Source organism: Myotis daubentonii, chromosome 2, assembly GCF_963259705.1.
Source record: "Myotis daubentonii chromosome 2, mMyoDau2.1, whole genome shotgun sequence".
Lineage (NCBI taxonomy): Eukaryota > Metazoa > Chordata > Mammalia > Chiroptera > Vespertilionidae > Myotis > Myotis daubentonii.
In genome coordinates, this window is record NC_081841.1 from 9,128,190 (window position 1) to 9,144,479 (window position 16,290).

At 41.0% G+C, this 16,290-nt stretch overlaps 1 protein-coding gene across 28 annotated transcripts in view; it reads left to right on the forward strand.

Annotated features, from left to right (window-relative positions):
* RBFOX2 (RNA binding fox-1 homolog 2) overlaps window positions 1-16,290 on the forward strand; it is a 267,496-nt gene that overhangs the window by 116,728 nt on the left and 134,478 nt on the right. The window contains exon 1 of one of the 28 annotated variants that reach the window (XM_059681708.1): window positions 10,357-10,552. The exons of the other annotated variants lie outside the window; for them this stretch is intronic. Coding sequence (XP_059537691.1) covers window positions 10,538-10,552 — 15 coding nt within the window. The 5' untranslated portion in view covers window positions 10,357-10,537. Of the gene's footprint in view, window positions 1-10,356; window positions 10,553-16,290 lie in introns of those variants that run through there. 28 annotated transcript variants of the gene reach the window in all.

Genomic DNA, 16,290 nt, shown 5'->3' on the forward strand with positions numbered 1-16,290 from the left:
AAAATGGCATTCCACTTTTAAACAATAGATTGCTGTATGCTCAGTAGAAATAATATACATGTGTTTAGTATTTTTATTTTAAATGAATAAGTTGTAGGAGAGAAATACTATACTGCTAGCATCAATTTAAAATTTGTTGGACTACATATTGACAACTTGTAAAATGCTAAAAGAGGTTATATATTTCAGATACATCTATTCCCTAATTGCTTTAAACCTTTTACTAATCTTGTTCTCACAACCACTTAACTCCCATCTCTTCTTCAGTGCTTTAAAGAAGGAAACTAAAGTTCCTAGTGTAATATTTTCTGCAAGATAAAGAGATAATAAAGTCAGTGCAAGAGGTTTAACAAGTTCACAGCATTCTTTGGGCCCCAAGCCCAAGTTTCTGTTTATTTAATTACTTTCATCTCATTTTTGTTTTGTAACTCACATGCTGTCATAGCAGTGATTGTGATGGTAGTGATCCTATATAATAAAAGGCTACTATGCAAATTGTCCCCTTGGGAGTTAGACCGACCAGGAGTTTGACTGCCCGCTATGATGATGCTGACCACCAGAGGGCAGCGTGGAATGAAGGAAGGCCCCAGCCGGCAGCTGAGGGAAGGAACGCCCTGATCAGCCCTGATCGCCAGCCAGCCAGGCCTAGGGACCGTACCCGTGCACGAATTTCATGCACTGGGCCTCTAGTAGTATATAATGTTCTGTTTACTAAATAGTTAACATACTCGATTTTATTTGGGTCTGACATCATAGTGTTGTAGGCATTACTACCTATTTTACAGATGATGAAAATGTGTGTGTGTGTTTGACTTTTTTTCATTAATAGAAATCAGTAATTGTTAAGTTAAAAGTTTATTTCTATTATTTTGGTGTTGAATGGTTTAAGGACAGTCGATTAGGGGGATAGATTTAGAAGTTCAACTTCATGTTTTTAGAAATCAGTTATTTTATTGGGACTTCAAATAGTATAGTTAACTTTTTATTAAGAATAAAATGTGTTAAATATTTAGGTGACTAGTCATTGGTAAAGGAAAAAGTAATTATTTTCCTTGAGGTTTTTGTTTTTGTTTTTGGGGGGGTTTTTTTGATGCCCAGATAAGCATTAGATTATATTTCTTGGGGATAGAGAACTTACTTTCCCCCCCTTAAATTTAAGGTATTTTTTTTAATAAAAAAAAAATTTATATGACTTCATTCAATAGGTACAAAACGGTAACACAGTGAAAAGTTGCTTCCACATTCCTGTCTTGAATTCCCCAGTATTTTTCCCCTAGAGTCAAAGGGTACCTTTTTGTATATAATTATTCCTTTTTTCCCCTCTTTTTATTTTTTTTATTTATTTTATTATTATTTTTTTTTATTGCTTAAAGTATTACAAAGGGTATTACATATGTGTCCATTTCCCCCCCCCCCCCCCCCGCCCTAGACAGTCCCCTAGCCTCCCCTATACCCCAGTGTCTTATGTCCATTGGTTATGCTTATATGCATGCATACAAGTCCTTTGGTTGATCTCTTACCCCCCTACCTCCTGCCCCCCCCAACCCTCTTTTCCCCTCTTTTTAATTCAGTGGTACTGTGCTATACTTTGTTCTGAAGCTTTAAAAAAAAACTCTTAAAGACAAGTAGTAGAGTATTTCATATTAGTATTTTAAGAGCATCCTCATCCCTCCCCAAAGGCTATATAGTATTTCATTCTATGGATGAAATAAATCCTTATAAAATGTGCTATATAACTCTATAATTTGTGTTCTTAATAGTGTAATGGTAGGTGCTTTTCTTAATGGTTTAACACAATTATCAACATCAGTTATTGTTCAGGACTGTAAAAGACTGATATTTCAGCAGCTTTTGTTGGTTTTTCATTACTGTATTGCCTCATTTTGACATGTCCACTTTTTGATTTCTGCTTGTTTAGATTTTTTTCTCTTGGTCCTCTCTTGTTTCTGATGTGGCTGCCTCTAATATAATATTCCTCTTTCCTCTGGTACTTATTCCCTACTGCTTCCTAGCTTCCTTTCCTAATTTGCTTTAATATTGGTGGGCAAGCTGCCAGATAATCAGTACAGAAATATTTCTAAAATAAAAATAAATAGATTTAGAAAGAAAGCCTGGAGGAGTTTTTCTGCTGATGAAAGTGCTTGAACATTTTGATGTTCTGGGTGCTTAGAGGGCCTTTTGCTTCCTGGTTATTACCATGTTCTACACCAATTCTGTCTAATAGAGATTGTTGGGTCAATGGAAATGTGTCACATCTGCCCTGTCCATTATAATAGCAGCAGCCTCATGTGGTACTTGAGCACCTGAAATGTGGGTAATGGGACCAAGGAACTGAAATTTTAGTATTAAGGCTGAGGAACGGAAATCTTAATATTCATTTTTAATTTAAATGAGATGAAACTCAAATAACCACATGTAACAAGTGGCCACTGTGTAGACACATGGTTCTAGACTCTAGGTAATTAACTTCTATACAGCAAGCTTGATCATAGTGGAGCTTGGATTGGGATGCTATTATTTCATTGTCCTGAGCAAATTTATAGTATTGGGAGGGAGACAGTTCAGACTGTTTATGCTCAAATTAGCTTAAGTAAATGATTAGATTAGAACTGCTTTTTTATATTAATATTATGATTTTTTTCAATCTAGTATTATAAAGCCATTGGTGCTGGCATGTAGTTATGATTTGTAGCTAGGGTAAAACTTTTATCCTTTTGTCCTTTTGGTAAGTAGGGAAAAATTAGTGGCACTCTAACTTTATTTATAGGACTTGGTTAGATAGTTGCCTGAGTGCCAGAAACTCCTACAAATAACTTTGACCTTCCCTAACAAAAGTCAAGGGGTAAAATATTCCATAGTAGATCTTAGTTGTGTGCAATATACACAGGATACTACTTTCTAATAGAGAAATCTATAACAAATAAGAAAAACCAATAAATGAATTATGGATGTTTTATAACTGCTAGGAGGAAAATAAAGAGAGCACAGTAATAGAGAATATGGACTTGTGGGGAAGGTCTCCAACTAGATAGAGCAGTCTGGAGTTTTATGTGAGGAGGTGTTATTTAAGCTGAGGTCTGAAAGATAAGCAGGAGCCGGCCTTGCAAAGAATGGAGGCAGGATGAGGAGGGATTTCAAGAAGAGGGGGGAAGGGTTACAGGGATGCCAAGGAGATGGATGGATTTGCTCTAGACCAGGAACTGCCCTGACACAAGATCAGTGTATTTAGAGTATAGTGATTGAAAGGAAGATAATGATATGAAATGAGGCTGGAGAGGCAGGCACTTAGCAGATCATCAAGGACCTTGCAGGCCATTATAAAGACTTCAGATAGAAAAAAAATTAAGTGCAATGTGAACTTACAGAATCAGAGAAGTGACATGATCTGATTTTCATTTTAAGAAGTCCCTCTGGCTGCTGTCATGAATGTTTTCAAGGGAAGCAACAATAGAGCGGAGGAACCATTGTGACGTCCAGGAAAGAGTGATGCTGGCTTGGGATAAGGTGGTGGCAGTGGAGATCAGGAGAAGTCAGACACACAGGACCTTCTAATGGGTTTGAGATGAGGAGGGAAGGAAAAGGGAAAGGTCTCTGGCTTTCATAATTGCACTTACCAAGGTGGGGAAAGCCAGGGGTAAACCAGGTATTAAGGGTGGTGGCTACAGAGATTTAAGAGCCCAGTTTTGCACATGTATATTTGACTTGCCTGTGAGACAGCTACACAGTCATATTGGAGCACGAGAAGAGGTTTAGGCAGAGATATAACTGTTCATTGTGAGCCTGTTGATGGTGTTGGAAGCATAGGGAATGGATGAGACACTGAAAAAGAGAGATGAGGATGAGCCCCCAGGAACACTTCCCTTTTAGAGGTCTTTTGGGGGAGAAGCCAGAAAAAGATACTGGGACGTAATCAGTGATGCAGGAAGAAAACCAGGAGTGTAGTATCTCAGAAGCCAGAAGAAGAGAATGCTTTAAGAAGGCTGCCAACTTTATGGAATCCTGCTGTGAGGTCAGATAAGCTGAGGACAGCACAGTGTCCATTGGTTTAAGTAACGTGGAAGTGGTTAAAACAATGACTAGTTAGTTCCATAGAGTGGGGTGCTTAGAAACTTAATTTTTAGTAGATTGAAGAAGAAATGAGAGGTGAAGTGGAGACAACTTTTAAAAGAAGTTTTGCTGTGCAGTGGTGAGCAGAGAAATGGTAGGTAGCTAGAAGAAGGAAAGGGTTGAAGGAGACTGTTTAAAACCATGTTTCATTTAGCCACCTATTACTGGACATTTGTATTTTTGAAGGTTTTTCCCCTCCTTTTACAGATTGCTGCAGTGTACTTTTTTCCATTCCAATGGGGATTTTCTAAGTTATGCTACTTGGAGGTGGATTGCTGAGCCATAGGCCATGCACATTTCAAAATTGGATATTGCCAATCTGACTCCCAGAGTGGATACCAGTGTCTACTTTCCCCATCAGTATATGAGAGCAGAGGGAGTTTTTCTGGAGATGGACATGTGTTTATTTGTTGGCCTGACAGTAATGATTAGAGAGGGAGACAGCGGATGATAACCAGCAGCACAGTCCTCCCCCAGGCTCGGCAGGATGGGGTACATGAGTGCAAGTGGTGACATGGGCCTTTGATGCTAGGGATGCGTCCTTCATTCTAACAGAATGTAAGGAGGAGGAGATGCATGCATTTCTAGATAGCATGGTAGATTTGGTGGACAGAAGAGGCTGCCTGAATGCTTCTCTTTTCTAAAATGAAGTATTTGGATAGAGCAACAGCTGAGAGTTGGGTGGTAAGGAGAGAATGAAGTAGGTTGGAGGAGTAACTAAGAAATAGTAATAGTGATGAGCCCAAAGGCTTACAAGGGAGCTTCGGTAGGATTGTTTGGCATTCATTGTCAAGTGCCCGATTGAGGTTTGTGTTATGAATATATGATAAAGTCAGTCAACTACGTCATATGATTTATCTCCGCAACATTCAGCTGATTGTGTCCCGGCACAGAGAAGGCAGATACTTGTATTTGATCACGACGGGAGTATTGACAGATGGTAGTGATGGAGAAGACAAATTATTGTGGATATTCACAAGGGAGGGGTTATAATTATGGACCATGGAGTGAGTGGAAGACAGGACTGGAGTGGATAGATAAATGAGAATATGGTTGGGATAGGGGACTTCATGAGCTGAAAAATTGTAGTAGAGGGGATGCCAGAACAAGTTAGTTAGAAATATGGTAGGCTATTTGAGAGTATGATTGAAACATACTAAAGAAAAGCAGAGCACTTAAGATAATACATTTTCCTCTTTTAGGGATGGTCCCTCTGGGTTTCCTAAAAATGGGGGTAAGAGCTCTTACAAATCTTTCCTAGAGGTGAGCTTTGAGATGTACGTACCCTTTTCTGGAGCTCACTTTAGACATCATAGAGGGTAATGACAAGAGTTTCTGGAATCATTCTCTGAATGATGTCAATCATGGCAGCAGTACTGGACCAGAGTCCCAGCCTTTTGGAAATTCACGTACAGGTGTGTACATGGAGTCCCAAACCTCTCTCCATCACTGATTGTGTGCAGTCTTGGTAAGGGGCAGAGGCAGACTGCAGGGTTCTATCCAGGATAAAATTTCCAATGATTCTGGCAGTCTTGATTTAATTTTTATCAGTGAATAAGTGTATTGTAATTGAAATGATCTTGGAGTCTTAAAAACTTGTGTTCAGCTTTTGGCTTCTCTACTCATTTGCTGTGAGGCAATGGGCAAATCATTTGACCATTTTAAGCCCCAATTTGTTTTTATGTGTGAAAAAGAAAACATAGAACTTACCTTACAGAGATATTGTGAAGATCCAATGAGATAACACATGCAGAGTTCCCGCACATGTGTCCTCAGGAAATAGTAGCTGGTGTTGTTATATTGAAATCAGCAAGCAGGGTGCTTAGTTAATGAACAGATGCCCTAACTGAAAAGTGGCAACCACATCTACCTCTTTCCTCCCTAAGTGTCTGCTGCTGCTGAGGACAGTGTGCTATCTTCACCAGCTTCTCAGACTTTAATGTGCATGTGAATCACCGGGGCTCTTGTTACTGGGTTGATTTTGATTCTGTAAGTTTAGGATGGAGCCTGAGATTGTCCATATCTAAGAAGCCCCCAGTTAATGCTACTCTGCTGCTACTGCTCCATGGTCCACATTTTGAGTAGTAAGATTCTAATGGAGAACTGCCCTCTGGGAATTTTAGCATAGATTCCCTTATTTGACTTTGATGGTTTGACACAATTTTTTTTTTTCCTGTTACTTCTTTGTTTCCTTTCTTCCTTTTTTTTTCAGGTAGGGAAATGTGGACATGCAGGAGCATGAATAAAAAGATTCATTTAGCTTGCATGTGGGAACTTATCTTAAGCTGAGAGGAAACAAAGTTTAAAGAGCCCCATTCTTTCAACTTTTTTCAAAAGTAAAATTCAGTTGGACCTCAGATGGCCCATTTCTATAGCTCAGTATTTGTGGTAAGTCTGTATTGTCTCTACCAATCCTGGAAGTGAAAGGAGTATCAATTATGTACAGAGGGTTGCCTCTGATTTCTTTTGAAAAATTTTCAGTGCCTGACTTCTCAGGAATATTTTTGAAAAATTGTGTTGGCTCCTCAGATGCCCATAGTTCCCCCACCAGTCTTTACACCCACAGAGAAACTTGCATAAAACACAACAGTCTCTTGAATGTTTAGACTATGAGGCAGGGAGTCTAAAATGTGGCTCCAAACACTTGGAAATAACCCAAGTATCCATCAGTAGATGAGTGGATAAAATAGCTGTGGTATATTTACACAGTGAAATACTACTCAGCCATAAAAAAGAAGGGAATTCTGTTCATTATGACAGCATGAATGGGCCTGGAGAACATTATGCTAAGTGAAATAAGACAGAGCAAGATAGGTACCATATGATTTCACTCATATATTGAACCTAATGAAAAAACTGAACTACCAAGCAAATAGAGATAGATTCATAGATAGAGAGCAGACTGACAGCTGGGGAGGGTGGCTGGAGAGGTGGAGGGATTGAGCAAAAAAGAGGGAAAAAAAGATAAAGAGCTCATTGACATGGACAACAGTGTGGTGATTGCGGGAGCTGGGAGGAGGTGGAAGAGGGTGTAGGGGGCATAAATGGTGAGAGGGAAAATTTTTTAAAATTCTTTAAAGTGTGGCTCTGAACCCTTTCTACCTACCATGTTCTTCACATTGGAAAACCCAGCACTTTCAGTAGCGGGATTTCAGGATACATTCTACTAGTAAGGTTAGAGTTACTGGCAGCATCCTATTGCTGTCCTAGATAATCTGATTTTTCTTCCTCAGAAGTAAGTATGCCCGACTTCCTCTGTGGGCCCTCCACAGAAGAGTTCCTTTTCTGATGCTCAAATTCACACATCCCCCCTCGCCCCTCCCAAACGAATGTAAAGGCTGATAAGCTTCCAAGTACAGTAAGACAGTCTGATAAAATGTTCTGATGGAATTAGTATGTGTGTATCTTAATCCTATGTGTAAGACTGATCCTTTCCAGGGTGTCTTCCTACTGTGGAACTATTAGACCTTTGTGTCTCTCAGTCTGAATCCTGTGTAGCTGTAAAGCGTAGATTTCCTTATTTGACTTTGATGATTTGAGACAATTTTTTTTCTGTTACTTCTTGTTTCCTTTCATCCCCCCCCCCTTTTTTTTTAAGGTAGGGAAATGTGGACATGCAGGAGCATGAATAAAACGATTCATTTAGCTTGCCTGTGGGTTTTTGGAGGGTGTGTGTGTGTGTGTGTGTGTGTGTGTGTGTAGAAAACACACAGAAGCATTTGATTTTTGACCAGGCTATTCCCCAGTTCTTAAAATTATGACCAGGAAAGGAAGAGATGCATTTAGAGTAGGAACTTATTAACTCTTCCTGTGGTTCCAAAGAAGTTTATAATGGTTGTACTCATGGGAGTTTTGGAGGTGCCAGAGTTTTTGTGACATATTTTAGTTTTTATTTCATTTCAAGGCTCCCTTTTCTCTGTGTATTTTCTCCTACTTTGATGCAGGAAAGCAGGAATATCTGTATCTTACCCTAAACTTGATGAAAAGATCAGACCATTAAAGTGACAGTCTGTGAAATTTTATTGTATTGTTTTTTGATACTTGTTTTTAAAATGAGTATTAACAATTTTGTGTTCCCAAGGAGCTTGAAAAAACCATAATCTCCTAGTGTGATTTTAATACAGTTATTTAGGATGTAGTATAGGGAGGTCTGGTGACATAAGCTTAGGCCATGGGCTAGAGGAAAGTTGCATATAAACATTGATTATGGACATATAACACACTTTATAGAAAGTCAAGATTTGTTTTTCCATTAAAATGGAAAGGCTGTCTCATAAGTTGTTTTGTACTGGAAATGAGGTAATCTTGCCTTCAGAGGAAGCAGAGAAGTTCTGCCTAAAGAAAAAGAAAAGGTGAGGCTGAGAATACTGCCCCACCTCTTTAAGTTTACATGAGTTGGGAGTTGAAGGTGGAAGGAGAGAAAAGGTACATCTTTGTGCAGAAGAAAAGGAAAAGTGACTTTCTTCTACCCTAAGAGAAAAAGAAACTTCACCTAGCAGCTAACTCAGACCGGAGAGTGAGCATACCACCTACACAGGGCCTACCTTGAATGTGAGACTCTCAGACCTTGGAGATTTTAGAAGCAGGAGAGAGCTGTTCCAACATGTCTGAGGGAAACGGAACCCTGAGGCAGCTGGAAGGTGGTAGGGCTCTTGTTTTAGTTTAGTTTAATGAGTTAAAGGAGTGAAATACTCCTCAAAACACAGAAACCTTTGAGAGCGTATTGTGCACCTACAATGTGCATGGCACTATCCTAAGACTCCCTGGCCTGCCCTAACTGGTTTGGCTCAGTGGATAGAGCGTCGGCCTGCGGACTTAAGGGTCCCAGGTTCGATTCCGGTCAAGGGCATGTACTTGGTTGCGGGCACAACCCCAGTAGGGAGTGTGCAGGAGGCAGCTGATCAATGTTTCTCTCTCATTGATATTTCTAATTCTCTATTCCTCTCCTTCCTCTCTGTAAAAAAATCAATAAAATATATATATTTTTTTAAAAAGACTCCCTGGCCTAAAATCAGTGAACTCTATCCTGAAAGATGTGGATAAAGGAGACAAGATTGGTAAACAGGATACCTGTAGTAGAAACTGGCAAAGATGGTAACTGTCTTGTTACAGACACCAGGCTCCCAGAAGAGACATCAGTTACCACTGGGCTGGGCTTTTGGATTTGAACATGGAGAAATGGGTAGGCAAGCAAGGAACAATCAGGGGCATTGGCATATGGAGAAGTTAGCTGTTTTCTGAATAAAAACCACTAGAACAGATGATTTGTTGTTCAGCATTGAACATAATGGATAAATGTAGGTCTGGCATATAGGAGGCACTTAATAAATGTTTGAACTGAACTGAATTAGAAAATGTGGTCTCCAGGAACATGGCAGATAGTTTACATAGTTATATCCTTTGTTCTAATTACAAGTTCAAAAGGAATAGTATTGTGTACCCAGTTTTTGGTTGAGAAAACAGAGGCCGAGGCAGGTTAAATAACTTTCCCTAGGCCATGATGATAGTAATTGGAGACCCAGATGGCAAACCCAGGTTTGGTATCTTGCTCTGTTGCCATTTCTAGGGGCTAAAAACTCACTTGACTCTGAAACCCTTATCCTTTCTCCTTTCAGAAGGGAGACGTGATCTGAAGTCAGAAGGTAGTAATAAAAATGGCGGAAACTTATTTCAGTTTATATATAATGTGTTCTGTTTTAAAATCTAAGATTCAGAATTATTTGTGGTGAAACTTTATAAAGAACAGTGATGCAAGGCTGACGTTTTGGGGAGGGGATGTAGGCCCTGAGCAGGTTCTGTGTTCATGCTTGGCTTCTGCAAGGGGCTCCAGAAGAATTGGGGCAGAGAGGAAGCTTGGCTCCCTTCCCTTGATCTTGGAGGTCAGAGTTTTTTGATTGCTTCATTAATGTTTAAAGAACCCATCTTAAACTAGTTTATCTCTAGCACTAGAAACTGGTGCTGGTGGTTTATTACTAACCCCACCCGTCCCTGCCTTTTGCAATGATTTCTGTGAGTGAGGATTGTGTTTCTGGAAGTAGAATGACAGAGAGAGAGAGAGAGAGAGAGAGAGAGATTCCCTAAAGGCAAATACAGAGAGAGTGTGCTGCACACTCCAGTTCAGACACACGGGGCTGGGAACTCCCAGAGAGAGAGAGAGAGAGAGAGAGAGAGAGAGAGAGAGAGAGAGAGGGAGAGGGAGAGAGGAGAGAGAGAGGAGAGAGAGAGAGGAGAGAACAACAGAACAGTCAGCTGGAGAGGAGGGAGGAGGGGGGAGGAGACTGGTTGTGTTTTGAAACTCAAGTGATTCTGGGGGGGAGTTTCTCCCCACCCTGAACCCTAGTCCCCTATTCTGGCACCTCCTTACCTACTGAAAGTGCCTTTTTGCAGTCCAGGATCAACTGACCACTGAGTTTGAGCAGCCCGGTCTGACATGATGTACCTCTGGGTGAGTACCGAGTGCTGTGGGTGAGGGTTTGCACTTGCTCATATAAGGAGTGGAAAGCTGCGAGATTCTGCTCTTGCACAAACGGCCTTCCCCACAGAGCACAGGCTGCCATGTACCCTTCTACTCACAGGTGTTGGGGTTTTAAAGCCTAGCAGTGATTGTGACATTGGTGGTTGTTGTTGTTTTTTAATGTTGTTTATCTAATTAGACGTGGGCGTAAGCGTGAGCTCCGGTGCAGGGCCATCCTCTGGGCTTGCTGGTAGCTTCACAGGAGGCGGATTGGGCAGGTGAAATGAGCTGGTCCCTTGAGCAGCTGCAGTCTTCCTGGTTGGTCAGGATACACCTGTGTTTTTGGGGGGTGGGGGTGGGGCACTGACTTCGATAATCAAGCTATCTCTTTAGATATTGAAAGCCAGTAGGTGGCATGATTCTTAATAAGGAATAAACTTTTATAATTTTTTGGTCTAATCATTTTTTATTGTCCTTCACAATAGTCTTGTGAAGTAGGTCACTGTTGTTATTAAATTTTTATGAGGGAAGTAATTAAGTCGCAAAGAGTGACTTGCTCGTAGTTAGAAACCAAATCTATAGCAGCTAGAATAGTAATTAATAACCAGACATTTTAAAACATTTTATATTTGCCAAGAACTTAACACCTTATGTTATTTTAATTTATTGTTAACTATGACATTGTAATTTGGGATAAAGGGAAACATAGTGGGGTTGGAAAGGTTTTTCATTTATGAAATGTGATAACTTTTAGGAGAATGACAGGGAAAATAATACAGGGAAAAAATAAACCCTGCTTTTAGTTGTGAAAACAAGAACATCTATAGTTTCTTGCAAAGATGGCTGTATGCTCTCTTGAGCAGACAGCTGTTGTGTGTTGCTAAGGGAGCCTCCTAGATGTGATGCCCTTGGCTACTAGCCAGCTTTTGAAAGTTTCACTTTGCCCTTTGCCCTTCAGCCTAGCTGTCTGGAATTGCAGAAACCTACTTGGCTCAGGCAGGCTAAATTTAAAAATATCAGAAGGCAGAATTTTAAGTAGGTTTATAGAGATTGTGCTTGGTCACAGAGGGGGTGTGTGTGTGTGTGTGTGTGTGTGTGTGTGTGTGTGTGTGTTGGGAAGGGCTTTTCCTGCTTCTTCCTTTATATTTGAATATGACCTTGAAATGTAATTTTCCTCACTCTATTGATTATTTTTTGTATTATTTGTGAGAAGTCAAAGAACTTTTCTGGCATACTATGTGCTTTAAGTACTTTTCATCTCCCTATGAACTAGACATCTGTGTCCAGGGTCTTTGCAGCCTTGTCGGTGGGACGTTCAGCTATCTGTTGACCAGAGGGTGGGATATTCTGTCTTTGGATTTGTTTGGAAGAGGAGTTATGAAAGGAAGCAAGTTGAATTAATTTCATTTCCACTCACTTAGGTTTGAAGAAAGCAGACAGTGACAGTCTCCTCAGTTATTTCCTTTGTGCTTAAATTAGTTATTTGTAAATTTCTTTCAATCCCCTTCACTTATTGACTCTAGAACAGAGCTTCCCAGCCAGAGTACCACATGTTGGATTGAAATACATGTATGCTCTCACCCCTTGGAGCAGTCAGGTGGGGCCTAGGGTTTCCCTGGTCCCTGGGACCATGTGTATTCTAGTATGTGTGTGTGCGTACAAACATTATATACCCGACAATTGAATGTTTGATAGCTCTTTCTAGAGGGTAAAAAGTGAGTTAGCTCTATCTCTTTGTTATCTGCATTGTCTAGCCCAGTGCCCTACACATTTGTTGAATTCATTGAAAATGTCCAGGAGGAGCCATAGCTGCATGACATCTAGATATAAAGAAGGAAATCTAGGCGGTCAGGCATTAAGTGGCAGGCGCTGAGGAGGTGCTGTGGAGAAACTGGACGAGGAATAGGAGATGAATTTGTCTAGGCCAGTACCCAGCCATTAGACACTGAGCAATCATTTAACTGTTCTGAGCCTCCATAAACTAATAGGACCTATTCTAATTCTAAAGCTCTGTGAAGTGAATTTCATGTAGCAGTACGTATGCCAGAAAAACACTCAGTTGAGCAAGAATGTTTGTGTCCTGGAAAACACGAGCAAGCTGTGAAGCATATTACCTCCTGCTGGGGTCCAACCCCAGCAGATCCAGGGGTTCCCAAAGGTGTGGACGGAGTCGGCGAAGAAGGAATGACACGGAGACAGCCTTCAGTTGATCAGCAGCCTAGCCAGGATCTCTAGCCCGGATCTCCAGCCAAGTTCTGGTCTGGATCTCCAGAGAGGTTCTGCTTCCATGTTCTCTTGCTAGGTTCTCCAGCCAGGTTCAGTCACCAGGTTCTAGTCAGGCTCTCTTGCCAACCTCTGCAGTCAGGTTCAGTCCAGGATCCCTTGCCATGTTCTCTCCAGCGAAGTTCTTCTGTCTGTAGGTTCTGTGTAGGTTCTGTCTTCTTGGCTCTGTGTTCTAAGTTCTGTCTCTTGCTGTCTTGTTAGATCTGTATTTATACCAGTTGATTCAATCCTATCAATCTCTATTACAAAGGTTAGGGCGTTTCTTATCTCCATTCCAGGGAGTAAAGATTATGTAGCTTAAGCATGATTGTGTGTAGTTAAATTGATTAACTACCCGCCTGGCACTTAGTTAAGGAGTTTCATCCCCTCCCTAACTTCAGGGAAAAATCCCTACCTGGGGAAACAACCTTTCTCGGAGAGGTGACCTTGGTTAAAACACAGCGCCAAGAAGGTGAGCAAACACATTAAGAACCGTATGCCATATATGCCAGGTCCCTTGAAACAGCAAGGATGGACCGGCTCCCGGCAAATTCCCCCTTTTTTATTTTTTAAAAGCAAGCATTAAAAAGAAAAACCTCAAATGCTCTCTTGTATCCATTTTAAGAGTAGGATTGGCGCTTTCCGCAATTACCTGAGTCCTGATCTATCACCCCAGGGAGAGCTTGCCAATCCTGCACTTTCCCGGGGTGGAAAGGCTGCAGTGGGGTTAAGGATAAGGCTCCTTGGGCCTACCTTCTCCCATGCCATTACATTTACCTTTCCTTCCTCAGAAAAGCATGGACATACTTCTTGTATAAAACGTTCTGTCTGACTGGGAGTAACCTTAATTCCTCTGCTAGCAAGCATATGTGTTAAAAGATCAATACAGAGTCTTCTTTCTTTAGACTCAGTATGGCACATCTTCTTAATCTAAAGATCAATACAGAGTCTTCTTTCTTTGGACTCAGTATGGCACATCTTCTCAATCTAAGAATCAATACAGAGTCTTCTTTCTTTGGACTCAGTAAGGCACATCTTCTCAATCTAAGTTCTGTACTATCCACCTTCTTACCCTACTTATCCTCTATAGGGGGGTCTGTAGCACCCTGGTGGAGTCCTATCCGTCCCGAGTGTGGGGGTTCTCAATGGGGGGGCTTACCTAAGGGAATCCTTTTCCAGGGGTTCCCAAAGGTGTGTACGGAGTCGGCAAAGACTATCCACCCTTTACCTATGGTGGAGTCCTATCCGTCCCGAGTGCGGGGCGCTTACCTAGGGGTCCCTGTTCGGGCGCCAGATGCCGGGGTCCAACCCCAGCGGGTCCAGGGGTCCCCAAAGGCGTGGACGGAGTCGGCGAAGAAGGAATGACACGGAGACAGCATTCAGTTGATCAGCAGCCTAGCCAGGATCTCTAGCCCGGATCTCCAGCCAAGTTCTGGTCTCGATCTCCAGAGAGGTTCTGCTTCAGATCTCCAGCCAGGTTCAGTCATCAGGTTCTAGTCAGGTTCTCTTGCCAATTTCTGTAGTCAGGTTCAGTCCAGGATCTTTTGCCATTTTCTCTCTAGCGAAGTTCTTCTGTCTCCAGGCTCCGTGTAGGTTCTGTCTTCTGAATTCTGTGTTCTAAGTTCTGTGTCTTGCTGTCTCGTTACATCTGTATTTATACCAGTTGATTCAATCCTATCAATCTCTATTACAAAGGTTAGGGTGTTTCTTATCTCCATTCCAGGGAGAAAAGATTATGTAGTTTAAGCATGATTGTTCGTAGTTAAAGGGATTAATTACCCGCCTGGCACTTAGTTGAGGGGTTTTATTCCCTCCCTAACTTCAGGGGAAAATCCCTACCTGGGGATTCAACCTTTCTCGGAGAGGTGACCTTGGTTAAAACACAGCCCCAAGAAGGTGAGCAAACATATTAAGAACCGTATGCCATATATGCCAGGTCCCTTGAAACAGCAAGGATGGACCGGCTCCCGGCAAATCCTGTCATCGTGGTCGTTGTGGCCTCCTCCTCCTCCTCCTCCTCCTTCTCCTTATCCTCTTCCTCTTTCTCCTCCTCCTGTTCCTCCTCCCCCTCCTCATCCTCCCCCTCCTCCTCGTCCTCATCCAAAGATATTTTCCCCATTGATTTTGTGAGAGAGAGAGAGAGAGAGAGAGAGAGAGAGAGAGAGAGAGAGAAGCATCAATGTGAGAAAGACACATCGGTTGGTTGCCTCCTGCACACTGCCCTGACTAGGGCCGGGAATCAAACCTGCAACTCAGGTATGTGACTTTGACCAGGAATTGAACCTGAGATTCTTTGGTGCATAGGCCAGTGCTCTAACTACTTGGCAGCACTGGCCAGGGCAATCCTTTCTTCTTAATAAATCAGTTCAACCAACTTTTGATGAGTACCTATAATGGGTAGAAGACTGTGCTACCAGCTGTTACATATGCAAAGATGATTTAAGATATCTCATGCCCTCAAAGAATTTATAACAGTGATAGCGATTGTGCATACACAGATAATAATGATTTTTCTATGATGCTATTCAATTAAGAAAGTGCTTTTATTTGTTATCTTATTTTACCCTCACAGCAGTGCTAAGGGCTGAGTATCATTATCTCTATTGTACAAATGAGGAGACGGATAGAGAGTGCATGACAGTAAATGGCAGAGTTGGAAACTTAGCATTATCTTTTTTTTTTTTTTTTTAACTCTGGCTCTTCTTTCTTTCCACACTGTCCTCTTTGGGGAGAAGCTAATGTTTTTGTTGTGTTAACTTTAAACCATTTATTGAGTGATAACATTTATGTTAGGCTTATATCTTACTTAGTCCTCAACACACCTGAGAATTAGCTATTATCTTCATTTTACAGATGAGAAAGCAGAAACTTCAGTAACTTGCTACAGTCACACAATTTAGAATTGACAGAGGTAAGATTTGAACCCTGGTCTGTCTGGCCTTAGAGCTTATTACACTACATTTTCTTTTCTTTGTTCAATAGTGTCAGGTTTATTCAGCATGATATAGGCAGAGTAGAGAAGTGAAGATAAGGTAACCTGAATTCTGTTTCCATATCCATTAATTACTTGAGACAAGTTACTAAACTGTATATATGTTGATTTTCCAGTTGTAACAAGGATATGATAGTTCTTGGAAAAACATTAATGGAGTAATCTTATAAAAATGTATTTCAGCCATTTTAGAAATAAAGTAGTAACTGATGGCTTTATCATAAAACATGGAAACGATGTGCTGTGAGCCAGAAGACAGTTTTGGTCTTGGTGGTGCCATTTGTCAGTGTATGACCTTTCTAACATTAGTTTTTTAATCTTTATAATGGGACTATTAATACCTAACAGATTATTGAGATCATATGTGTTAAAGTTTTTTGGAGGCATTTTGTACTAAGCAAAAAATAAGGTAATGATAATAACAACAGCTGTTATTCAAATTACAGTCAGGCTGATCTTTTAATTAATGCTCACT